Consider the following 26,024-nt stretch of genomic DNA (forward strand, 5'->3'; position numbering starts at 1 on the left):
TGATAAAAAGACATATAGCATATTCAAAACAGTATAAAATAACAGGAGAAAACGTACAGAAATGTCTAACTTTGTAGTCTGCTTTCTGCTCCCTGAGGGGGGTGAATATGGAGTTGGTGGAACACATCAGCTTCTCAGGCTGCCCTCACATGTGAACACGATTCTATGTACACAGGCCTAATTTATAGAATTACTCTGGAGGTCAGATTTCTAGAGCAGCCCCTCAGGTTAATATCATAATTGCTTGTTTTTGATCGGACCTCGGCTGCTCCCCCAATGAATATATTATTTGCTCTGAGATTCCATCAGACTCTCGCCCACCATCGAAACCTTCAAAAAGAATCTGAAGACCCACCTCTTCCGACAAGCCTACAACCTGCAGTAACCACCGATCAACCAACCGCTGCACGATCAGCTCTATCCTCACCTACTGTATTCTCACCCATCCCTTGTAGATTGTGAGCCCTCGCGGGCAGGGTCCTCACTCCTCCTGTACCAGTTATGACTTGTATTGTTCAAGATTATTGTACTTGTTTTTATTATGTATACCCCTCCTCACTTGTAAAGCGCCATGGAATTAATGGCGCTATAACAATAATAACAATAAATAATAATAATAATTCCCTGTGTAAAAGTTCTCACAGATAGATGGTGTCGGCTGTAATTGACATCTCTCTTCCATGAGCTAGGAGGTGTCAAATGTTTCCTTTTTTCTTGGTTCCCAGCACGACCCCCTGGCGAGAGTGGAGACAATAGTCTTGCCTTCTCAAGATATGTATGCTGTGACCTTTGTGAGGCCTGCAGTTTCAGGACAGATGTTCAACTACTGCTGGGTGCACACATTACCCTAGACATATGTCACTACACACATATAGATATATACATATTTCACCACACTTGCCTGTATTATTAATTTGAGGCTTCTTATCCTTTGTTACTACACTTATTTCCGGTAATTGGGCCTCGTGCTTGTCACGGCTCTCAGATCACATTATTCCCGGAGGCCCCATTTCTCATTTCTAGTAAAATCTACTTTCTTCATAGACCGCCCTGATGAGTTTGTTTGCACACTAAAAGCTTAATTGTTATATTTGTCGATAAGTAAAAATTTCCTCAATTGAAAACATTTTGTTATAAATATCGGCTTTCTGTAAGTTTTCACTTTTGTCCTCTGCGCCCCTGCTGCCCCCCTGGAGCAGAGCGATGACGTATCGTGTATGTGATGTAGGACGCGTCGCTCCGTCCTTGTGATCTTCCCTGCAGGGCACTGCTTGTCTTGGCGGAAGCAGAAGTCTGCCCGGATTCATGACGCTCTGACTTGTGACCCTGTGGATGTGGAGACCCTGCGGGAAGCAGCAGTCAGCGAGGGTGGGCTCCTCAGTCAGGAGGTCCGGCGCAGGGTGTGGCCAAAATTGCTGAGCATCAATGTGTTTTGCCTGCCTCCCAAACCAGGTTTGTCTCTTTGCGATCCCTGAGCTGTGGTCGACCATTACAAGGATTTTGCTTATTTTGGGGGTTTGTGTTGTACTTCCTTTATGATGGGAGGTCTCTGTAGACATCTCGAGAGTGTACATTGGTGTGTGAAAGTATTCGCCCCCTTGGCTTTTTACCTATTTTGTTACATTACTACCTGTGTGTAAATATTTTTGTAATCTGATTTGTGTGTGCTGTATCAGCATCAAGTTAGTGATATAAGAAAAATATAGGCACACATTTAATTTATGGATTCAAATGACTAAAAAATTTGTATGTGCATATGTTTTCACCCCTTTTGTTATGAAGTTCCTAAAGAAAAAAATAAAAATAATAATTTGTGGTGTCAGCAATTCCCTTCATAAGTCCCTTGCTTAGTGACACGACGCCCCCCTGTGTGCAGTCACATGTCGATCAGCATATACACAGAAAAGGTAAAGGTCACAGAGGCTGAAACACCATTAACAAGAGGCACCACTGTCCAAACAACGCTGCGAAGACCAAGGAGATGCCCAACCAACGCTACGAAGACCAAGGAGATGCCCAACCAATGCCACGAAGACCAAGGAGATGCCCAACCAATGCCACGAAGACCAAGGAGATGCCCAACCAATGCCACGAAGACCAAGGAGATGCCCAACCAATGCCACGAAGACCAAGGAGATGCCCAACCAATGCCACAAAGACCAAGGAGATGCCCAACCAACGCTACGAAGACCAAGGAGATGCCCAACCAATGCCACAAAGACCAAGGAGATACCCAAACAATTCCATGAAGGACAAGGAGATACCCAACCAACTCCACGAAGACCAAGGAGATGCCCAACCAATGCCACGAAGATCAAGGAGATGGCCAACCAAGTCTGGGACATAGTTGTTGAGATGTACAAGTCGGGGTTGGGTTATTAAAAAAAAATATATATATCCCAATATGTGATGATCCCTGGAGCACCATTGAATCCGTTATCTTCAAATGGTTACAACATGATACCACAACAAACCTGCCAAGAGAGGGCCGCCCACCAAAACTATCAGCCTTGGCAAGGAGGTAATTAGTCAGAGAGGCAGCACAGAGACCAAATGTAACCCTGAAGAAGCTGCAGAGTTCCCAAGCAGAGACTGGAGCATCTGTCCATATGACCACAATGAGCCGTACACTTCATAGAGGGGACCTTCCTTTGTGGAAGAGTGGGCAGAAAAAAGGCCTTTACTTGCACACAAAAATGGGAAGGCTCATTTTGAGTTTGCCAACAGAGATGTGGGAGACTTCCCAAATGTATGGAAGATGGTGCTGTGGTCCGATGAGAACAAAATTGAACTTTGTGGCCACCAATGTAAAACACTATGCCTGGAACCAAACCAACACAGCTCTTCACCCCCAAAACACCGTCCTCACAGTAAAACGTGGTGGCAGCATCATGCTATGTGGATGTTTTTCGGCACCAGGGACAGGGAAAATGGTCCAAGTCTAGGGGAAGATGGATGGTGGGAAATACAGGGATTTTCTTGTGCAAAAGCTGTTTCTTTCAGTGATTTAAGACTGGGTCGGATCTTCACCTTCCAACAAGACAATGACCTAAATCTTACTGCTAAAGCAACACTCAAGGGGTTTAAGGGAAAACGTGTAAATGTTCTGGAGTGGCTAATCTGTGATCAGATGTGAAAATCGCTGTTCACCAGAGGAAACCTCTAACGTGAAGGAGCTGGAGTAGTTTTACCTTAAGGAATGGGCAAAAATCCCAGTGGCAAAATGTGGAAACTCATAAAGACTTATCCAAAGTGACTGCAGCGATAATTGCAGCAAAAGGAGGCTCTACAAAGTACTGACTTTAAAGGTGGGAATATTTTTGCATATTGACGTTTTCAGTTATTTTGTCATATTTCTTTGATTCACAGTAAAAAGAAATCCAAACTTTGACAGCCGGAGACATGTTCTTTACACGAACTGATGTAAATCCTGAAACAGGAAATTCCAGGTTGTGACGTGGCAAAACGCGCAAAATGCTAAGAGGGGGGTGACTACTTTCCCAAGACACTGTACATACCACAGAACGTGATCCTATTCCACATGTACAGAGATCACTGAGCACAGAGGGCTACCATCTATCAATTATTTTTTTGGAGTGTGTAGTGAGCATGCTCTGTCTTCTATCTAAAGGTCGCTGTGCAGAGAGGGGAGGAGGTGAGCTGTGATATCACCTATCGACATTTCTAGGAGAATGCAGTTGGCATTGTTCTGTGGAGGGGTTATTGTGCATGGAGTAATCTCTGACATCGGTAATGAGCAGTAGGTGATCTTGTTATACTGGGTCCTTCTAATAAGGTGACATTCTGTAATATTCATGTAATGATAACTATTTCCTGTGTCATAAGGACCAGCCATCCGCACCAATCACCCTGACTATAACCAGGTGCTGATGGACGTCAGACGCTCAGTCAAGAGATTTCCTAAAGGTGAATAGTTGGTCTATTTGCATGTGTAGGGTCTCCTTGATCGGGTGGAGGGCAGGTGTGTGTGTGATCTTGTTTGTTGGATGAAGGTCTGTCATGTATGTGTAGGGTCTCGTTTTAGTGGAGTATTGGCCTATATATGATCTCGTTGGATGAAGGTCTGACATGTATATGTTGAGTCTCAACATATCGGGTCTGTTTGGTCAGGTGGAGGGCTGTCGTGTATGTGTAGGGTCTCGATGGTCGAGTGGATGGCTGTCATGTATGGTTTCGTTAATCTAGTGGAGGAATGTCATGTGTCTAGGCTCTCGTTAGTCGGATGGATGGTTGTCATGTACACGTAGGCTGTTGGTTGGGTTGTGGGCTTTGTTGGATGGAATGGTATCGTGTATGTGTAAGCTCTCATTGGTTGGATGAAGAGCTGTCGTATGTGTAGGCTGTCGGCGGTTGGGTGGTGGGTCTCATTGGTTGGGCAGAGAGCGGTCATGTTTGTGTAGGATCTTGTTGGTCGGCTGGAGGTCTCTTGAGTTTATGTAGGGTCTCGGTCGGAGAGAGAGCTGTCATGTACTGTATGTGTAGGCTGTTGGTGGGTCGGAGGGTCTAGTTAGTGGGATGGAAGTCTCGTTGGTTGGGTGCAGGGCTCTTGTATTGGTTAAGCTGTATATGTGTAAGTTGTTGGTTGTGCGGAGGTTCTCATTTGTCGGATGTAAGGCTGTCTTATGTGTAAGCTGTCAGTTGGGTGGAGGAATTTGTTTGGGGGAGGGCTGTCGCATATGTGTAGCATCTCGTTGGTCAGGTGAAGGTCTAGTGTGTGTGCGCTCTCGTTGGTCAGAGGGCTGTCATGTGGTGTAGGCTGTTGTTTTTTTGGATAGAGGCTTGTTATGTTTTGTTAGTTGGATGGAGGCTTTTAGCATATGTGGACAGTGTTGTTAGTCAAGCAGAGGGTCTCATTGGTTGGATGTAGGGCTGTCTATATGTGAAGGCAGTTGGTTATGTGGAGGGCTGTCATGTATGTGTAGTCTTGTTAGTAGTTTTAAGGTCTATTGTGTATGTATAGTCTCTCACTGGTCGGAGAGGCCTTTCTTGTATATGTAGGCTGTTGGTTGGGTGGAGGGTTTTGATAGTCGGATGGAGAGCTGTAATGTATGTGGACTGTCTTATTGGTCAAGCAGAGGGTTTTGTTGGTGGGTGGGCTGTCATGTATATGTAGTCTGTCATTGGTTGGCCTGACGGTCTTTGTGGTTGGATGGAGGGCTGTTGGATATATGTAGGTTGTTATTGGTCTGGTAAAGGGCTGCCACGTATGTATAGGCTGCCGTTAGTTGGACAGATGGTCTCAGTGATTGGTCGGAAGGTAGGTGTATTGTGTTTATGTAGCTGTCATGTATGTGTAGTCTGTTGGTTGAGCGGAGGGTCTTGTTAGTCAGATGGAGGGCTGTAGTGTTTGTGGAGGGTCTTGTTGGTTTGGCAGAGGGCTGTGATACACTCTCATTGGTTTGAAGGAGGATTGTCATGTATGTTTAGGGTCCCGTTGGTCGGATGAAGGGCTGTCGTGTAGGCTGTCATTGGTTGGGCAGAGGGTTCTCGTGTATGTGTAGGCTGTTTAGTTGGAGGCTACTGAACAATTGGAAGGCTACCGTGTATGTGTAAGCTGACATTGGTTGGGTGGAGGGCTGTTGTGTTTGTGTAAGCTGCTGTTTGTTGGGTGGAGGACTGTCTTATGTGAGTGGTATACACTTTCGTTCGTTGTGGGCGGCCTGTTTTGATCTTATCCCATGTGACCGCTTCCAGGAATGGCGGCGTCAGAGCGTCTTGTGTTACAAGAGCAGCTGATGGACATGATCCTGTGCGTCCTCCGCTCACACCCAGAGCTGCACTATTACCAGGGCTTCCATGATGGGGCCGTCACTCTGTTGTTGACTGTCGGCCTTCGTTTGGGAACCGCCATGCTGCAGACCCTCTCCACACATCATCTCAGGTACGTGCGTTATTCTGATCACCACAGCCGATGTAGTCAGGATATGACATGCTTGTCTTACTTTTGGCAGAGATTTCATGGACCCCACGATGGAGCGGACCCGCAGTGTGCTGAGCTATCTGATGCTCCTAATCCAGAGCGAGAGCCCTGCACTACACCAATTCCTGCTGAGGTGCGCAGCCTCATGGCCGAGATGGTAGAGACCATCAGCATGTAGGGTAGATGTTGCTGATGATCTCCTAAGCCCTGGGGATTGTTATCTCGTGTCATGCGACCACGATGAGAGTAGACGTTACATAATCAGGGGCACTGACCTTATCTGGGTGTGACGGGGTTTGCGACAGAGCAGCAAGCGACACCAGGCTGATAGACAATCCAACAAGATTTATTGGAACAGGGAACTGGGATAACACAAATGAAAGTAATTCTGCAGCGTCCGTAATGAATCCACAATGAATCCACACAAAGGGAGCAGATCCGGGGGCGCCACCCGGCAATCTGACGCCAGGGAAATAGAAATAGTCCTTGAGTGAATTCAATGGCTTCAGCAGATGAGGGCCGCAACACAGTCCAACGTGGCAGCTTTTAACCCTCCACACACTGGCACCAGGATCTCGCCTCAGCACATCCCAGCCCTTCCCAAGTCACCACACACCTGAATCAGCCAACACATGAGTCTATTGTTCTGTGTCCTGGGATCCACCCTTCCATGCGGGAGCACTCCCCCACTGGTGGTTGACTCGTGCCTGATTACATGGCAGTCCAGGGGCACAGCTCGGGGGAGGGACACGCTGTTACACTGGGGCCTAGCAGTGAGGAGGGGGACGCGGTTGTATGGGGCGGGCGGTGGTGTAAGACTTTTGCGCTACAGCGACTGATCAGTGATGTCTCCCGCAGGTCGGAGGTCGGCTGCATCTTTGCTCTGAGCTGGTTGATCACGTGGTATGGACACGTCCTGAGCGACTTCCACCAAGTCCTCCGTTTATATGACTTCTTTCTGGCATCTCATCCTCTGACCCCTGTGTATTGTGCTGCACAGGTACTGAAGTGCGGGGGGGTGGGGGTTATTGGGAGTGTATGGATGAGGTCGCCCCTGTGTGTACGGGGTGGAGGTTATTGGGGGTGTATGGATGAGGTCGCCCCTGTGTATATGGGGGTGGGGGTTATTGGGGGTGTATGGATGAGGTTGCCCCGTGTGTATGGGGGTGGGGGTTATTGGGGGTGTATGGATGAGGTCGCCCCTGTGTGTATGGGGGTGGAGGTTATTGGGGGTGTATGGATGAGGTCGCCCCTGTGTGTATGGGGGTGGAGGTTATTGGGGGTGTATGGATGAGGTCGCCCCTGTGTATATGGGGGTGGGGGTTATTGGGGGTGTATGGATGAGGTCGCCCCTGTGTGTATGGGGGTGGAGGTTATTGGGGGTGTATGGATGAGGTCGCCCCTGTGTATATGGGGGTGGGGGTTATTGGGGGTGTATGGATGAGGTCGCCCCTGTGTGTATGGGGGTGGGGGTTATTGGGAGTGTATGGATGAGGTCGCCCCTGTGTGTACGGGGTGGAGGTTATTGGGGGTGTATGGATGAGGTCGCCCCTGTGTATATGGGGGTGGGGGTTATTGGGGGTGTATGGATGAGGTTGCCCCGTGTGTATGGTGGTGGGGGTTATTGGGGGTGTATGGATGAGGTCGCCTCTGTGTGTATGGGGGTGGAGGTTATTGGGGGTGTATGGATGAGTTTGGCCTGGTGTGTTGTGCTGCACAGGTACTGGGATGTTGGGGGGAGGTTTTTTCTGCGGGTGTATGGATGAGGTTGCCCTCTGTGTATTGTGCTGCACAGGTACTGGGGTCCTTAGGGGTGCATGTTATTGGGGGCATATGGATGTGCTTCACAGTTACTGGAGTCCTTGATGGTTGTGATGACACTGCATTTATTTTAAATCATGCTAGATGTATTATTCAGTACGCCCATCAACCTGCACTACTGTTCATAATGAGCCTGAACATTGACTCTTGTAGGTTGAATTGTGGTTTGTTGAATGCTGGCTGACTACCTGTTGTATCCGCTTCTACAGCTTATTCTTCTATCCTTGAGGGACAAAGGCGCAGGTTAACTGAAAAACCAGTGTTTGTTAATATGTTGTATGCCAGCTACCCCTTGTATCAGCCATGCAGCTGATTACTTTACAAAACCTTGAAGGATAAAATATGCAGGTTAAAAACACTCAACCAGTGAGAGATGACCTCTTCCCACCTCTCCCCAAACATGTTGATAATTACCTGAAGGACAGCTGTCCTACAGGGAGACTCGAGGACACCAGCCAAGGCATCATGGCTCCACCCGGAGGAACACAGATTTGATCCACTGACCATCACTAATGACACACAGACATTTGGAGAACCCAGGTTGGGACCCCCGGTCATCTGGCCATATACCTCAATGGACTCTTGTCAGCGTCCTAAGCTTGCCGCTACCACCTCTCTGTGGGTAACTGCCAAAAGTGGGGTGTTATTGGTTGGGGTAGTTTGCCCTGGATACCAATAGGTCGCAGATGTTCTAATTCCGAGCGAGCGGAAGGGTGCGACTGTCACTTGCACCAACTTGTATATTTGCTGGGACTGTACTATGTTATTGACTGTTGGTGATCCAAGTAAGTATCACTCCACTGTGTTACCTTCGCCCTTTGTTGTCTGAGTAGTATTCTGCCCACAGGAAAGGAATATGGGTTTTTAGTGGGATGAGCCATGGTCCATGCGGTCTTTCTAAAGACAGCTGGGCCCGCAGACGAGAGCACACACTGACCCTCGTGTCTCCACACTTGACAGAGGTGGGATACTACTAGCCTGGTGGGTCCGCTAAAGCTGCAGGGGTCTGGTGTTCGTAGACACCGTCCAAGGCCTCCACAACCAGGGAGGCGTACAGACAGCCCCAGCAAACATTGGTGAGTCATACACACCTGGTTTTGGACGTCACCATGTCCAACCCCACCAGTCTGGCCTTTGGGAAAAGGACCGGAGGGGATTTACATCCTCAACAAGAAACTGTGACTACAGGAGCTGTGCCTGCTTTGACAGATCGAATACTGGGCAATCGACACTCAGTCGACTTTGAGCCAGGAACTGGTCCTTTGGGATGCTTAGATCATCGTGAGGGATAAATAAAACTCCACTGAGATGGGCACTGAGGAATTAAAATGCTTGCCAAATCAATGATCCAGTGGGAGTCTGTAATCAAATACTCAGTCACCAGCAGCTCGAATCCAGGAATTCTTAATCGCATTGGGACCTGGAGCCTCAAGCGGGGAGAGGGCTTGTGTTATAGAATTGTTTTTGGGAGATCCAGTATCCCTACCTCTGTGATGGCCCACCACCAAGGAAATCATCTCCGCTACAGAGACATGCGAGTGTTTAATCAGTCTAACACAGAGGTCGAAGAACGTCTGTAAGTCTTTGAGACCATAATGATGTTGCACCAGTTGTCCACAGCTGATTGAGCAAAATACCCGTGGACTTCTTTGACTGGCCGGGCACAGGATGCTGTCCATTCGCTGGGACCTCAAGACTGCCTGGCTATTGGACTATTAAGGAAACCCTGTTGGCCATTTTTACCATCACCCCTGACAGATATCGCACCAAGTCAGCTCTGACGACACTGCAATCGCTGGCTCGAAAGCAGCCGCTGCCTACGCCACTTGTGTCCTCAAAATAGTTAATAGATAACATTCCCCACATGTCTACTTTACATCAGCACAATTTTGGAAACAAATTTTTTTCTTGTTATGACGTTATAAGGGTTAAAAGTTGACCAGCAATTTCTCATTTTTACAACAAAATTTACAAAACCTTTTTTTTAGAGACCATCTCACATTTGAAGTCACTTTGGGGGGTCAATAGAACAGAAAATACCCAAAAGTGACACCATTCTAAAAATTGCACCCTTAAAGGTGTGCAAAACCACATTCAAGAAGTTTATTAACCCTTCAGGTGCTTCACGAGAACTAAAGCAATGTGGAAGGAAAAAATTAACATTTTACTTTTTTCACAAAAAAATTACTTTGGAACCATTTTTTTTTATTTTCACAAGGGTATCAGGAGAAAATGGATGCCAAAATTTGTTGTGCAATTTCTCCTGAGTACGCCGATACCCCATAAGTGGGGAAAAGCCACTGTTTGGGCGCATGGCAGAGCTCAGAAGGGAGGGAGCACCGTTTGACTTTTTGAAGGCAAAATTGGCTGGAATCAATGGTGGTGCCATGTCGTGTTTGGAGACCCCCTGATGTACCTAAACAGTGGAACCCCCCAGTTTTAACTCCAACCCTAACCCCAACACACCCCTAACCCTAATTTTAACCATTACCCTAACCACAACCCTAACCCCACACACCCCTAACCACAACACACCCTTAACCATATCCCTATCCACAGCCCTAACCCCAACACACCCCTAATCCCAACCCTAACCACAAACCTAATCCCAACCATAACCCTAACCACAAACCTAATCCCAACCATAACCCTAACCACAAACCTAATCCCAACCATAACCCTAAACACAAACCTAACCCCAACACACCCCTGTTATGACCCCAATGGCAGGGGGTCTCAGAGACAATAGCGAAGTCTGCAAACATAAAACCCAGCTCATAGGGCAGTGGTAACTGGGCTGACCATATACCTGAACCTAGCACACAAATAACAGCAGCCGGGGAACGTACCTACGTTGATTCTAGACGTCTCGCGCCAGCCGGAGAACTAACTAACCCTAGCAGGGAAAAGAAAGACCTTTCTTGCCTCCAGAGGAAATACCCCAAAAAGTTGCATACAAGCCCCCAACAAATAATAACGGTGAGGTAAGAAGAAAAGACAAACGCAAGAAATGAACTAGGTTTTAGCAAAGAGAGGCCCGCTAACTAATAGCAGAATATAGGAAGATGACTTATATGGTCAGCAAAAACCCTCACAAAAACTCCACGCGGAATATTCAAGAACCCCCGAACCGTCTAACGGCACGGGGGGAGAACATCCGCCCCCTAGAGCTTCCAGCAATATAAGGAATCACATTTAGTACAAGCTGGACAAAAATAAGAGCACAGTAAATAACCAAAAACAAGAAAGCAAGACTTAGCTTAATTTTGCAAAGAACCAGGACCAGCAGATAGGAGCAAACAGAAGGATCTGATTACAACGATGCCAGGCACCAGACTGAAAATCCAGGAAGTACAAATAGCGACACCCCTGGACTAAGGAGGCCAGGTGGGAACCAAGCAAGGGAAGGAATATCAAAGTGTCATATCACTAGTGACCACAAGAGGGAGCCAAAAAGTCTAATTCACAACAGTACCCCCCCCTTAAGGAGGGGTCACCGAACCCTCACCAAGACCACCAGGGCGATCAGGATGAGCAGCGTGAAAGGCACGAACCAAATCGGCCGCATGCACATCAGAGGCGACCACCCAGGAATTATCCTCCTGACCATAGCCCTTCCACTTGACCAGATACTGAAGCCTCCGCCTGGAGAGACGAGAATCCAAGATCTTTTCCACCACGTACTCCAACTCGCCCCCAACCAACACCGGAGCAGGAGGCTCAACAGAAGGAACCACAGGCACAACGTACCGCCGCAACAAAGACCTATGGAACACGTTGTGAATGGCAAACGACACAGGAAGTTCCAAGCGAAAGGACACTGGATTAAGAATTTCCAAAATCTTATAAGGACCGATGAAGCAAGGCTTAAATTTAGGAGAGGAGACCTTCATAGGAACAAAGCGAGAAGACAGCCACACCAAATCCCCAACGCGAAGTCGGGGACCCACACCGCGGCGGCGGTTGGCAAAACGCTGAGCCTTCTCCTGTGACAACTTCAAGTTGTCCACCACATGATCCCAAATCCGCTGCAACCTATCCACCACAGAATCCACCCCAGGACAGTCAGACGGCTCCACATGTCCCGAGGAAAAACGAGGATGGAAACCAGAGTTGCAGAAAAATGGCGAAACCAAGGTAGCGGAACTAGCCCGATTATTAAGGGCAAACTCAGCCAACGGCAAGAAGGTCACCCAATCATCCTGATCTGCAGAAACAAAACATCTCAAATAAGCCTCTAGAGTCTGATTTGTTCGCTCAGTTTGGCCATTAGTCTGAGGATGAAAGGCAGATGAAAACGACAAATCAATGCCCATCTTAGCACAAAAGGATCGCCAGAACCTGGACACAAACTGGGATCCTCTGTCAGACACGATATTCTCAGGGATGCCGTGCAAACGAACCACATTCTGAAAGAATAACGGAACCAGATCAGAAGAGGAAGGCAGCTTAGGCAAGGGCACCAAATGGACCATCTTGGAAAAGCGATCACATACCACCCAGATGACAGACATGCCCCGAGACACTGGAAGATCCGAAATGAAATCCATGGAAATGTGTGTCCAAGGCCTCTTCGGGACAGGCAAGGGCAAAAGCAACCCGCTGGCACGAGAACAGCAAGGCTTAGCCCGAGCACAAGTCCCACAGGACTGCACAAATGACCGCACATCCCGTGACAAGGAAGGCCACCAAAAGGACCTAGCCACCAAATCTCTGGTGCCAAAAATACCCGGATGCCCTGACAACACCGAGGAGTGAACCTCGGAAATGACTCTACTGGTCCATTTATCAGGAACAAACAGTCTGTCAGGTGGACAAGAGTCAGGTCTATCAGCCTGAAATCTCTGCAACACACGTCGCAAATCCGGAGAAATGGCCGACAAGATTACACCCTCTTTAAGAATACCAACTGGCTCTGAGGCTCCAGGAGAGTCAGGCACAAAGCTCCTAGAAAGAGCATCAGCCTTAACATTCTTTGAACCAGGCAGGTATGAGACCACGAAGTCAAAACGGGAGAAAAATAATGACCAACGGGCCTGTCTAGGATTCAGGCGTTTAGCAGACTCGAGATACATCAGATTTTTGTGATCAGTCAAAACCACCACACGATGCTTAGCACCCTCGAGCCAATGACGCCACTCCTCAAATGCCCACTTCATGGCCAACAACTCCCGATTGCCAACATCATAATTCCGCTCAGCAGGCGAAAATTTCCTAGAAAAAAAAGCACATGGTCTCATTACTGAGCAACCAGGGCTTCTCTGCGACAAAACGGCCCCTGCACCGATCTCAGAAGCATCCACTTCAACCTGAAAGGGAAGCGAGACATCAGGCTGACACAAAACAGGCGCCGAAGTAAACCGGCGCTTCAGCTCCTGAAAAGCCTCCACGGCTGCAGGAGCCCAGTTAGCAACATCAGAACCTTTCTTGGTCATATCCGTCAAAGTTTTAACAACGCTAGAAAAATTAGCGATAAAACGACGGTAGAAGTTAGCAAAACCCAAGAACTTCTGAAGACTCTTAACCGACGTGGGCTGAGTCCAATCATGAATAGCTCGGACCTTGACTGGGTCCATCTCCACAGCAGAAGGGGAGAAGATAAAACCCAAAAAGGGAACCTTCTGCACACCAAAGAGACACTTTGAGCCCTTAATAAACAAAGCATTCTCACGCAAAACCTGAAACACCATCCTGACCTGCCTTACATGGGAGTCCCAATCATCAGAAAAAACCAGAATATCATCCAGATAAACAATCATAAATTTATCCAGATACTTCCGGAAGATGTCATGCATAAAGGACTGAAACACTGAAGGAGCATTAGAGAGCCCAAAAGGCATCACCAAGTACTCAAAATGACCTTCGGGCGTATTAAATGCAGTTTTCCATTCATCTCCCTGCTTAATGCGCACAAGGTTGTACGCACCACGAAGGTCTATCTTGGTGAACCACTTGGCACCCTTAATCTGGGCAAACAAGTCCGACAACAGAGGCAAAGGATACTGAAATTTAACAGTGATTTTATACAGAAGTCGATAGTCTATACAAGGTCTCAAAGATCCGTCCTTCTTGGCCACAAAGAAAAATCCCGCACCAAGAGGGGAAGAGGATGGACGAATATGTCCCTTCTCCAGAGACTCCTTAATATACGAACGCATTGCGGTATGCTCAGGTACAGACAGATTAAATAATCTTCCCTTAGGAAACTTACTACCTGGAATCAAATCTATAGCGCAGTCACAGTCCCTATGAGGAGGCAGAGCACTGGACCTGGACTTGCTGAATACATCCTGATAATCAGACAAATACTCAGGAACATCCGAAGGAGTAGAGGAAGCAATAGACACCGGCGGGGAATCACCATGAATTCCCTGACAGCCCCAACTTGACACAGACATAGCCTTCCAATCCAAAACTGGATTGTGAGTTTGTAACCATGGCAGACCCAAAACGACCAAATCATGCATTTTATGCAAAACAAGAAAACGAATCACCTCTCGATGATCAGGAGACATGCACATGGTCACCTGTGTCCAAAACTGCGGCTTATTCTCCGCCAATGGCGTAGCATCAATACCTCTCAGAGGAATAGGATTAACCAAAGGCTCCAGAACAAAACCACAGCGCTTGGCAAACGACAGATCCATAAGACTCAGGGCAGCACCTGAATCCACAAACGCCATAACAGGGAAAGAGGACAATGAGCAAATTAAAGTCACAGACAAAATAAATTTAGGTTGCAAATTACCAATGGCGACCGGACTAACCACCTTTGTTAAGCGTTTAGAGCATGCTGATATAACATGTGTAGAATCACCACAGTAAAAACACAACCCATTCTGACGTCTATGATTTTTCCGTTCAATTCTAGTCTGAACTCTATCACATTGCATTAAATCAGGTGTCTGTTCAGACAACACCACCAGAGGATTAGCGACTTTGCGCTCCCGTAAACGCCGGTCAATTTGAATAGCCAACGCCATGGAATCATTCAGACTTGTAGGAACGGAGAAACCCACCATCACATTCTTAATGGCTTTAGAAAGGCCATTTCTGAAATTTGCGGCCAGAGCACACTCATTCCACTGAGTAAGCACGGACCATTTCCGAAATTTTTGGCAATAAACTTCAGCTTCATCCTGGCCCTGAGAGATAGCCAGCAAAGCTTTTTCTGCCTGAATTTCAAGATTGGGCTCCTCGTATAGCAACCCAAGCGCCAGAAAAAACGCATCAACATCTGCCAAAGCCGGATCGCCTGACGCTAACGAGAAGGCCCAATCCTGAGGGTCGCCCCGTAAGAAAGAGATAACAATTTTTACTTGCTGAGCTGAGTCTCCAGACGAACGAGGTCTCAGAGATAGAAACAATTTACAATTATTCCTGAAATTTCTAAATTTAAATCGGTCTCCAGAAAACAATTCCGGAATAGGTATTTTAGGTTCTGACATAGGACTGCTAGTAACAAAATCTTGAATACTCTGCACACGAGCAGCAAGCTGATCCACACTAGTAATCAAGGTCTGGACATTCATGTCTGCAGCAAGGCTCCAGCCACTCTGAGATAAAGGGGAGGAAAGAAAGAAAAAAAAAAAAAAAAAACTCAGAATTTCCTTTCTTATAATCCCACTTCTGCAATGCATTAAATATTCACTTATGGCCTGGCATACCGTTATGACCCCAATGGCAGAGGGTCTCAGAGACAATAGCGAAGTCTGCAAACATAAAACCCAGCTCATAGGGCAGTGGTAACTGGGCTGACCATATATCTAATCCTAGCACCACAAATAACAGCAGCCGGGGAACGTACCTACGTTGATTCTAGACGTCTCGCGCCAGCCGGAGAACTAACTAACCCTAGCAGGGAAAAGAAAGACCTTTCTTGCCCCCAGAGGAAATACCCCAAAAAGTTGGATACAAGCCCCCAACAAATAATAACGGTGAGGTAAGAAGAAAAGACAAACGCAAGAAATGAACTAGGTTTTAGCAAAGAGAGGCCCGCTAACTAATAGCAGAATATAGGAAGATGACTTATATGGTCAGCAAAAACCCTCACAAAAACTCCACGCGGAATATTCAAGAACCCCCGAACCGTCTAACGGCACGGGGGGAGAACATCCGCCCCCTAGAGCTTCCAGCAATATAAGGAATCACATTTAGTACAAGCTGGACAAAAATAAGAGCACAGTAAATAACCTAAAACAAGAAAGCAAGACTTAGCTTAATTTTGCAAAGAACCAAGACCAGCAGATAGGAGCAAACAGAAGGATCTGATTACAACGATGCCAGGCACCAGACTGAAAATCCAGGAAGTACAAATAGCGACACCCCTGGACTAACGAGGCCAGGTGGGAACCAAGCAAGGGAAGGAATATCAAAGTGTCATATCACTAGTGACCACAAGAGGGAGCCAAAAAGTCTAATTCACAACACACCCCTAACCGTAATCCCAATTTTAACTCTAACTTTATCCCAACTCGCTTTAGCCCAACTCTAACTCTAATAGAAAAATAGAAATAAATACATTTTTTTTATTATTTTTTAGCTAACTAAGGGGGTGATAAAGGCATAAAGGGGGGTTTGATTTACTATTTTTTTATTTTCATCACTGTGATCCAATAGGAGAAATGTCCTATTGTTGCCGGGTGCTGGCCGGCAGATCTCAGGAGGCACACTGGCCATGCGCCCGCCATTTTCTCCCGGAAGAAGATGCCGGCGGCCCAGGGGACTTCATGGGGGCATGCAGGGACACCAGAGGTACCAGGGGGGTGATTGGGGGACCCTATTTCTCTCTCCTCTGATGTGCGATCACACATCAGACCTGTGTAGTGATGCAAGTCAATGACCTGCGGGGTGCAATCAGCGGAAGTAAGCACACAGTAACCGTGCTTTCTGCAGCAGCAAATCCAGGCCGGGATAGTGGCGGAGAAATTGCTGTACCACCAGGTTGAGGACAAGAGGCTTGCAAGGCACGTGTGTGAGGTTGCTCCAGTGTAGGGCTGCCTTCAGGTTTACACAGTTATCACACATGGCCTTCCTACACATCAGCCCCTGACCTTACCCCCGCTGTACTACAGAACGCCACTGACTGTCTGTCTGCAGTCTCTAACATCATGTCCGCTCTCTATCTGAAGCTCAACCTCTCCAAAACTGAACTTCTTCTGCTCCCGCCTTCTACTAACCTCCCTAAATCTGACATCTCCCTCTCCATGGGTGGCAGCATAATAACACCCCGGCAGCAGGCGCGCTGTCTGGGTGTCATGTTTGACTCCGATCTCTCCTTCACCTCCCACATACAATCTCTTGCCCGCTCGTGCTGCTTACACCTAAAGAACATCTCTAGAATCCGCCCTTTTCTCACCATGGAGACAACAAAAACTCTCACTGTCGCCCTAATCCACTCCCGCCTGGACTACTGCAACTCTCTTTTAATTGGCCTCCCCCTCACGCGACTTTCCCCTCTCCAGTCTATCCTTAATGCAGCAGCCAGGGTCGTCCATCTGGCTAATCGTTACTCGGACGCGTCCGCTCTTCACCAGTCGTTACGCTGGCTGCCCATTCATTACAGGATACAATTCAAAGTACTTGTTGTCACCCACAAAGCTCTCCACAGTGCGGCCCCCTTACATCTCCTCCCTCATTTCTGTCTATCGGCCTAGCCGACCGCTGCGCTCTGCAAACGACTTTCGACTAACCTCTGCACTAATCCGTACCTCCCACTCCCGACTCCCAAGACTTCTCCCGTGCTGCACCAATCCTCTGGAATGCTCTACCCCAAGATATTAGGACCATCCACAACTTGCATAGTTTTAGGCGGTCCCTCAAAACACATTTGTTCAGAGCGGCCTATCACGTTCCCTAATCAGTCATTTTATGTTTGTGTGTGTGTAGCCCATTCACTATCTCCATCTACCCCCCACCCCCTGAAGATGGCCGGACCCTCATTGTAAATACATCATTGTAAATACACACCTGTACTTTGTATCTCCCCACCTCATTGTAGATTGTAAGCTCTCACGAGCAGGGGCGGCTTATTGTGCTTTATTATTGTATTGTTAACATTGTTACCTATGACTGTTGTTTGAAACTGTTAAACTGTAAAGCGCTGCGGAATATGTTGGCGCTATATAAATAAAGATTATTATTATTATTCCCTGGCTCCAAGTTCAGCAGAGACAGCCATTGTTCTAACTGGGCCTGGGTAGCTGTCCACAACTGTATGATTGTGATCTCCAAGGCATGTTAATTTGAACACTGCCCGATTGCAGTGAGCGCTGGCTGCGCAATACGGAGGTTGGGGGGATTATCTCTGCACTGTTGGAACACATGTCTCATTAAGGGCACAGGTGGAGGCCATAGAGGAGATGGAGGAGCCAGAAGCAGTAGAGGAACTGTTAGATACAGAGGTTTGTCCCGCAAGCCCTGGGGATTCCAAGACTTCTGGAGTAGCTTGCCCAGTCAGCAAGATGTAACACCCTGCCCATGTTTGCTCATCCAGGTGTCAGTGGTGAAATGCTCCCTGGCAGACTTAGATTTTTTTCAGGGAATGGGTGATGTTGTTGGCGACATGCTGGTGTAGTTCAGGCACAACTTTCTTAGAGAGTGCAAAATACAAACATACAAAATAGCTATGAAAAATAGCGCTGAAGATCCTATTCTGAAAACTATATCCAAAATACACAGATAGGATACAACCGCACAAAAAACCTTTGTGGTTACTAATATCTTATGGCATAGGCATGACGCATCATTACTATCAAAGTAAACACCTTAAACCAAGTGATCCCACTAAGAGGCTTTTTTTATCCCAATCTAGCAAATAGAAACCATAATAATCTATATATATTGCAGATTGGGAAACAACAATGGTTTCAGACTTGCCAAAGTTACATCCGTGTATCAGTCTATCCCAGACTATTCCGTAACCTTAATAGGCCCACAGGAAACCATTAGTTGTGGCTGGTTTATACAGAAAAAATAAGGAACAATCTCACCCGCATCAAGCCATAGTCATATGCTGTACTCTATTATACTGGTGGCGGTGGATGTTCTCCCCTTTTTTGGGTCCCGACGCGTTTCGTTTATAACTCTTCAGGGGATATCAACGGGGTTATTCTCATGTGTCCGTCCAGCCGACGCTGCCAGTCCATGCGCGTATTAGATATATGCATGCTCGTTTTTTATATATTGCATCTCACATACCGGCATCCGGTCCGTGTCCCGCCCGAAGCTGAAACATCCGGCCGGATGTGAGATCATCTGTCCGCATCAGCTGACCAAAAGGTGAGTCAGCTGTATACTACGTTTTCTCTGGAACGCAAGCCTTTTCATGCGCCTGCGCTCTCATTCGTAGTATCTTATGGAACGCAAACACTCTCAAGGCGCCTGCGCTACCATTTCGCGATCATCTATTTATTTTGCCTGATAACTGTATCCAATCCCAACTTTTCAGTTAACCTGCATAAATCACCAGATGGATGCCTTTACCAAATATTATTTCTTCTGCATCCCCAGTGCACCACCATATTATGTGCATGTTATTTCTCTTGTCGGTAAGACATCCATTCCGATATCATCAGCAATATTCCACATAGATCAAATCTGTATAGATCAAGTACACTGTCCCCATGGGGGCTAAAAAAAAAAAAATTATTTTACTCAAAGCACAGTAGATTATAAAGGAGATCAATTAAATTTTAAATATTTTAAATACCTAACGACCGACTATTCTCAGGAGACCGGGGGCATGGAGGGGATAGTATCAGATAGCAAAAGATTGAGTAGAGAGAAAGGCTAGTAAGCCCCTAGGGGCCCTATTCTCCTTACCCTACCTCACGCGGAGGTTGGCACCCTAGGACCTACGCAGTGGCGCCCCCACTCAACGTCGACTCACCCTCTCTATTGGCCCTACCATTCCCTACATTAGAGGAAGGAAGCAAACGAGAGCTGGTCATTCAGACCATTCGTATTGACTGTACCCAACCAAAAAATCCACTTACACTCCTTTTGGAGAATCATTTGATCCCAATTCCCCCCTCTAACCGGTGGTTTAATTCTATCAATTCCTACAAAGGTTATCTTCTTGCTGTTACCTTGGTGATGTCTATTTACATGATTCGCTATAGAGGTATCCTTCTTATTTGCAATATCACGTATATGTTCTCTTATCCTTCTACAGAACTCCCTCTTAGTTTTTCCTACATATTCGAGTCCACATTCGCACGTAGCTTTATACACCACTCCCTTTGTCTGGCAGTTGATAAATTGCCTGATCTGGTAGGTCCTTCCTGTATTATTTCCCATAAATGTCTTACTTGTCTGTACCGAAGTACAGGCTTTACATCTGCCACATTTGTAGCAGCCAGCTGGCTGCGCATTGAGCCATGAGTGATTCCTTTTACTCTGATAATGGCTATGGACGAGTCTGTCCTTTATGGATTTTCCCCTGCGAAAAGTAACTTGAGGCAATGAGTTTATGCTATTCCTGATGTCCGGGTCCATACAGAGTATTTGCCAATGTTTACTTAGAACTTTTCGAATTTCATTCGCACCATTGGAGAACCGAGTTATAAATCGTGTGATTCCCTCCTCCCCCCTTTTTGGTTTTTGTATCAAAATTTAAGCATCAGAAGAGTAGAGGAAGAGGGGGACGAGGAGGTGCGAGAGGAGGTGGAAAAAGGTCGCCGCAAAGGGATTTTTTAGAACTAAGTTACCCGCTCAGAAATCGGCAGAACCCACACAACGCTCCATAGAACCCCAAGTCCTTAATTTATCCCCACATAATTTAACAACTAGCGAGATGTGTGTTCTGAGTAAAGGACTCTCCTTTGTCCCATCTAATGACTATGATTGCTTTGAAACAATTAAAGACCTGCACCTCTTTGCACGTAAACTAAAATCGAGGAAACATTTTGCCAAAGAGGAGAAGAGGGTCTCGAATGAATTAGGTATCCCTGATGAAATGTTATCTGATGTACGTTTACTTTTCCACCTTGGAGATGTTGACCCTAACAGTAGGGGGGATGGCCCATTTATATAATCATGTACTACCCTAAAATATACATATTTTATTAAATATAGTTAAAATGCCAACAACCAATGGCACACCAACAAAAACAACACTGTGAAAAAAACTAGAGTGGGGATAAGGTAATGCCCTAGTATGTATCTATACTGGATGCTCCCTGTCTGCGGGGGTTGGCACCCTAGGGGAAGCGTTTTGGCTGGCCCTGGGGTCCCTAGGTTGACCCTGATTGGCCCACAATAACCCACTGCCCACACAGTAGGTCTAAAGGTGCCCCTACTGACTAGACATAGATCATGCCTGTGTCTAGGGAAACCTACACCCCACACTGTGCAATGTAAAAACAATAAGAGAACATGTCATTTAGGCGTAATAGTGGTGAAAGGAACAATCATAGCCCTGATAGTAGATAATCTTTGGCACGTATGCTATGTGCTTAGTATGGAATAACACGATGTGTTTGGCCACAGATGTTATGCACTTATAGATATTGCACCGCAATGTATACACACGATAGTTAGCAGATGGCCCATTTACCAATTTAAGGACCAAGAGTAAAAAAATGCCTCCAACAACGGCAGATGTTAATTCGGTTGATGTTTTTGTTAATTTGGTGACGGAGGAACTGTTGAAAATACCAAAGTCAGTTAATAGGTGGAATCACAATCTCTCTAGAGAGGAAATGATGAGTCTGAGGAGTTTGGAGAATGATGATAGCATAACTATTAAGCCCTCCGATAAGGGGGGCAATATAGTTGTTCTGGACTCATCCAAGTATAGATCGATGTGCATGTCGCTACTTGGGGACGTTAATGGTTATGAAATTCTTACCCAGGACCCGAGTGAAGGTATTATGAGTGGTCTTAGAAGCATAATCAATGAGGGATATGAAATTGGGGTGATAGACCAAAATGAAAGAGAATTTCTAACCCCTGCTCACCCTATAATGGCCACGTTCTACTGTTTGCCAAAAGTGCACAAGGGGACTAATCCTTTGAAGGGAAGACCCATAGTGGCGGGCATTAACAGTATGACTCAAAATCTTGGCCTATATATCGATCAAGTGCTAAGACCATTTGTTTTGGCACTAAATTCCTACGTAAGAGATACGACCGACTTTCTTAGGAGATTGGACGGCATCTATATGGAAACGGATATGATGCTCTGTAGTATCGATGTCGAATCATTATATTCGTCTATCCCGCATAATGTAGGCCTAAGGGTACTGTCACACAGTGCAATTTTGATCGCTACGACGGCACGATCCGTGACGTCGCAGCGTCGTATGATTATCGCTCCAGCGTCGTAGACTGCGGTCACACGTTGCAATCACGGCGCTGGAGCGATGCCGAAGTCCCCGGGTAACCAGGGCAAACATCGGGTTACTAAGCGCAGGGCCGCGCTTAGTAAACCGATGTTTACCCTGGTTACCAGCGTAAACGTAAAAAAAAACAAACAGTACATACTCACATTCCGGTGTCTGTCCCCCGGCGTTCTGCTTCTCTGCACTGTGTAAGCACAGCGGCCGGAAAGCAGAGCGGTGACGTCACCGCGTCACCGCTGTGCTCGCTTTCCGGCCGGCAGGCGCTCACAGTGCAGAGAAGCTGAGACGCCGGAGGACGGACACCGGAATGTGAGTATGTACTTTTTGTTTTTTTTACGTTTACGCTGGTAACCAGGGTAAACATCGGGTTACTAAGCGCGGCCCTGCGCTTAGTTACCCGATGTTTACCCTGGTTACAAGCGAACACATCGCTGGATCGCTGTCACACACAACGATCCAGCGATGTCAGCGGGTGATCAAGCGACGAAAGAAAGTTCCAAACGATCTGCTACGACGTACGATTCTCAGCAGGATCCCTGATCGCTGCTGTGTGTCAGACACTGCGATATCGTAAGGATATCGCTAGAACGTCACGAATCGTACCGTCGTAGCGATCAAAATTGCACTGTGTGACAGTACCCTAAGAGCCGTGAGTGATTTCTTGAAAACAAGGGGCCGACAATGTGATAGGCATAATGAGTTTGTGCTGAAAGTCTTACGTTTCTGCCTGGAGAATAATGTGTTTTTATTTGACGGCAGATATTTCCACCAGCTCAGGGGCACTGCGATGGGGAGCCCCTGTGCCCCAACCTACGCAAATTTGCTCCTGGGCTGGTGGGAGGAAAAAGTCGGGTTTGGCGAGACAACTAAGGGTCTGGAAGAGAAAGTGGCACTGTGGCTTAGATATCTGGATGATGTCTTTGTGTTGTGGAGAGGTAGTGAGTTGGATTTTCACAATTTTGTGGATAATCTGAATAAGAACAATCTTGGATTACACTTCACATGTGAAATGGACAAGAACAGTCTGGCTTTTCTTGATGTCCTGGTCCAGAGGGGGGATGGGGGTATGATAGTTACAAAAAATTATCGAAAACCCACGTCTACAAATTCATTGTTAAGGTGGGAAAGTAACCACCCCAGATCCCTTAAGCAGGGTATACCTAAAGGGCAATATCTAAGACTCCGCCGAAATTGTTCTGAATTAAGTAATTTTAAAGAACAAGTAGATGATTTGAGAGGAAGATTTAGGGATAGAGGATACCCGGAAGGTGTACTTAATGAAGCATATACACTCACCGGCCACTTTATTAGGTACACCTGTCCAACTTCTTGTTAACACTTAATTTCTAATCAGCCAATCACATGGCGGCAACTCAGTGCATTTAGGCATGTAGACATGGTCAAGACAATCTCCTGCAGTTCAAACCGAGCATCAGTATGGGGAAGAAAGGTGATTTGAGTGCCTTTGAACGTGGCATGGTTGTTGGTGCCAGAAGGGCTGGTCTGAGTATTTCAGAAACTGCTGATCTACTGGGATTTTCACGCACAACCATCTCTAGGGTTTACAGAGAATGGTCCGAAAAAGAAAAAAAATCCAGTGAGCGGCAGTTCTGTGGGCGGAAATGCCTTGTTGATGCCAGAGGTCAGAGGAGAATGGGCAGACTGGTTCGAGCTGATAGAAAGGCAACAGTGACTCAAATCGCCACCCGTTACAACCAAGGTAGGCCTAAGAGCATCTCTGAACGCACAGTGCGTCGAACTTTGAGGCAGATGGGCTACAGCAGCAGAAGACCACACCGGGTACCACTCCTTTCAGCTAAGAACAGGAAACTGAGGCTACAATTTGTACAAGCTCATCGAAATTGGACAGTAGAAGATTGGAAAAACGTTGCTTGGTCTGATGAGTCTCGATTTCTGCTGCGACATTCGGATGGTAGGGTCAGAATTTGGCGTAAACAACATGAAAGCATGGATCCATCCTGCCTTGTATGGAGCATCTTTGGGATGTGCAGCCGACAAATCTGCGGCAACTGTGTGATGCCATCATGTCAATATGGACCAAAATCTCTGAGGAATGCTTCCAGCACCTTGTTGAATCTATGCCACGAAGAATTGAGGCAGTTCTGAAGGCAAAAGGGGGTCCAGCCCGTTACTAGCATGGTGTACCTAATAAAGTGGCCGGTGAGTGTAGATCCTCTCTTACAAGAGAACGTAGGGAGTTGTTGACACAAAAACCAAAAAGGGGGGAGGAGGGAATCACACGATTTATAACTCGGTTCTCCAATGGTGCGAATGAAATTCGAAAAGTTCTAAGTAAACATTGGCAAATACTCTGTATGGACCCGGACATCAGGAATAGCATAAACTCATTGCCTCAAGTTACTTTTCGCAGGGGAAAATCCATAAAGGACAGACTCGTCCATAGCCATTATCAGAGTAAAAGGAATCACTCATGGCTCAATGCGCAGCCAGCTGGCTGCTACAAATGTGGCAGATGTAAAGCCTGTACTTCGGTACAGACAAGTAAGACATTTATGGGAAATAATACAGGAAGGACCTACCAGATCAGGCAATTTATCAACTGCCAGACAAAGGGAGTGGTGTATAAAGCTACGTGCGAATGTGGACTCGAATATGTAGGAAAAACTAAGAGGGAGTTCTGTAGAAGGATAAGAGAACATATACGTGATATTGCAAATAAGAAGGATACCTCTATAGCGAATCATGTAAATAGACATCACCAAGGTAACAGCAAGAAGATAACCTTTGTAGGAATTGATAGAATTAAACCACCGGTTAGAGGGGGGAATTGGGATCAAATGATTCTCCAAAAGGAGTGTAAGTGGATTTTTTGGTTGGGTACAGTCAATACGAATGGTCTGAATGACCAGCTCTCGTTTGCTTCCTTCCTCTAATGTAGGGAATGGTAGGGCCAATAGAGAGGGTGAGTCGACGTTGAGTGGGGGCGCCACTGCGTAGGTCCTAGGGTGCCAACCTCCGCGTGAGGTAGGGTAAGGAGAATAGGGCCCCTAGGGGCTTACTAGGCTTTCTCTCTACTCAATCTTTTGCTATCTGATACTATCCCCTCCATGCCCCCGGTCTCCTGAGAATAGTCGGTCGTTAGGTATTTAAAATATTTAAAATTTAATTGATCTCCTTTATAATCTACTGTGCTTTGAGTAAAATATTTTTTTTTTTTTAGCCCCCATGGGGACAGTGTACTTGATCTATACAGATTTGATCTATGTGGAATATTGCTGATGATATCGGAATGGATGTCTTACCGATAAGAGAAATAACATGCACATAATATGGTGGTGCACTGGGGATGCAGAAGAAATAATATTTGGTAAAGGCATCCATCTGGTGATTTATGCAGGTTAACTGAAAAGTTGGGATTGGATACAGTTATCAGGCAAAATAAATAGATGATCGCGAAATGGTAGCGCAGGCGCCTTGAGAGTGTTTGCGTTCCATAAGATACTACGAATGAGAGCGCAGGCGCATGAAAAGGCTTGCGTTCCAGAGAAAACATAGTATACAGCTGACTCACCTTTTGGTCAGCTGATGCGGACAGATGATCTCACATCCGGCCGGATGTTTCAGCTTCGGGCGGGACACGGACCGGATGCCGGTATGTGAGATGCAATATATAAAAAACGAGCATGCATATATCTAATACGCGCATGGACTGGCAGCGTCGGCTGGACGGACACATGAGAATAACCCCGTTGATATCCCCTGAAGAGTTATAAACGAAACGCGTCGGGACCCAAAAAAGGGGAGAACATCCACCGCCACCAGTATAATAGAGTACAGCATATGACTATGGCTTGATGCGGGTGAGATTGTTCCTTATTTTTTCTGTATAAACCAGCCACAACTAATGGTTTCCTGTGGGCCTATTAAGGTTACGG

The 26,024-nt window shown here is 46.6% G+C and overlaps 1 protein-coding gene across 1 annotated transcript in view; it reads left to right on the plus strand.

The window, feature by feature from the left end:
- The first annotated feature begins 1,203 nt into the window (after positions 1 to 1,203).
- LOC143783347 (TBC1 domain family member 20-like) overlaps positions 1,204 to 26,024 on the plus strand; it is a 61,333-nt gene continuing 36,512 nt past the window's right edge. Inside the window, exons 1-6 of the mRNA XM_077271752.1 lie at positions 1,204 to 1,219; positions 1,264 to 1,452; positions 3,847 to 3,927; positions 5,716 to 5,902; positions 5,973 to 6,074; positions 6,800 to 6,941. Coding sequence (XP_077127867.1) covers positions 1,204 to 1,219; positions 1,264 to 1,452; positions 3,847 to 3,927; positions 5,716 to 5,902; positions 5,973 to 6,074; positions 6,800 to 6,941 — 717 coding nt within the window. The remainder of the gene's footprint in view (positions 1,220 to 1,263; positions 1,453 to 3,846; positions 3,928 to 5,715; positions 5,903 to 5,972; positions 6,075 to 6,799; positions 6,942 to 26,024) is intronic.

This window comes from Ranitomeya variabilis, chromosome 6, assembly GCF_051348905.1.
Source record: "Ranitomeya variabilis isolate aRanVar5 chromosome 6, aRanVar5.hap1, whole genome shotgun sequence".
NCBI lineage: Eukaryota > Metazoa > Chordata > Amphibia > Anura > Dendrobatidae > Ranitomeya > Ranitomeya variabilis.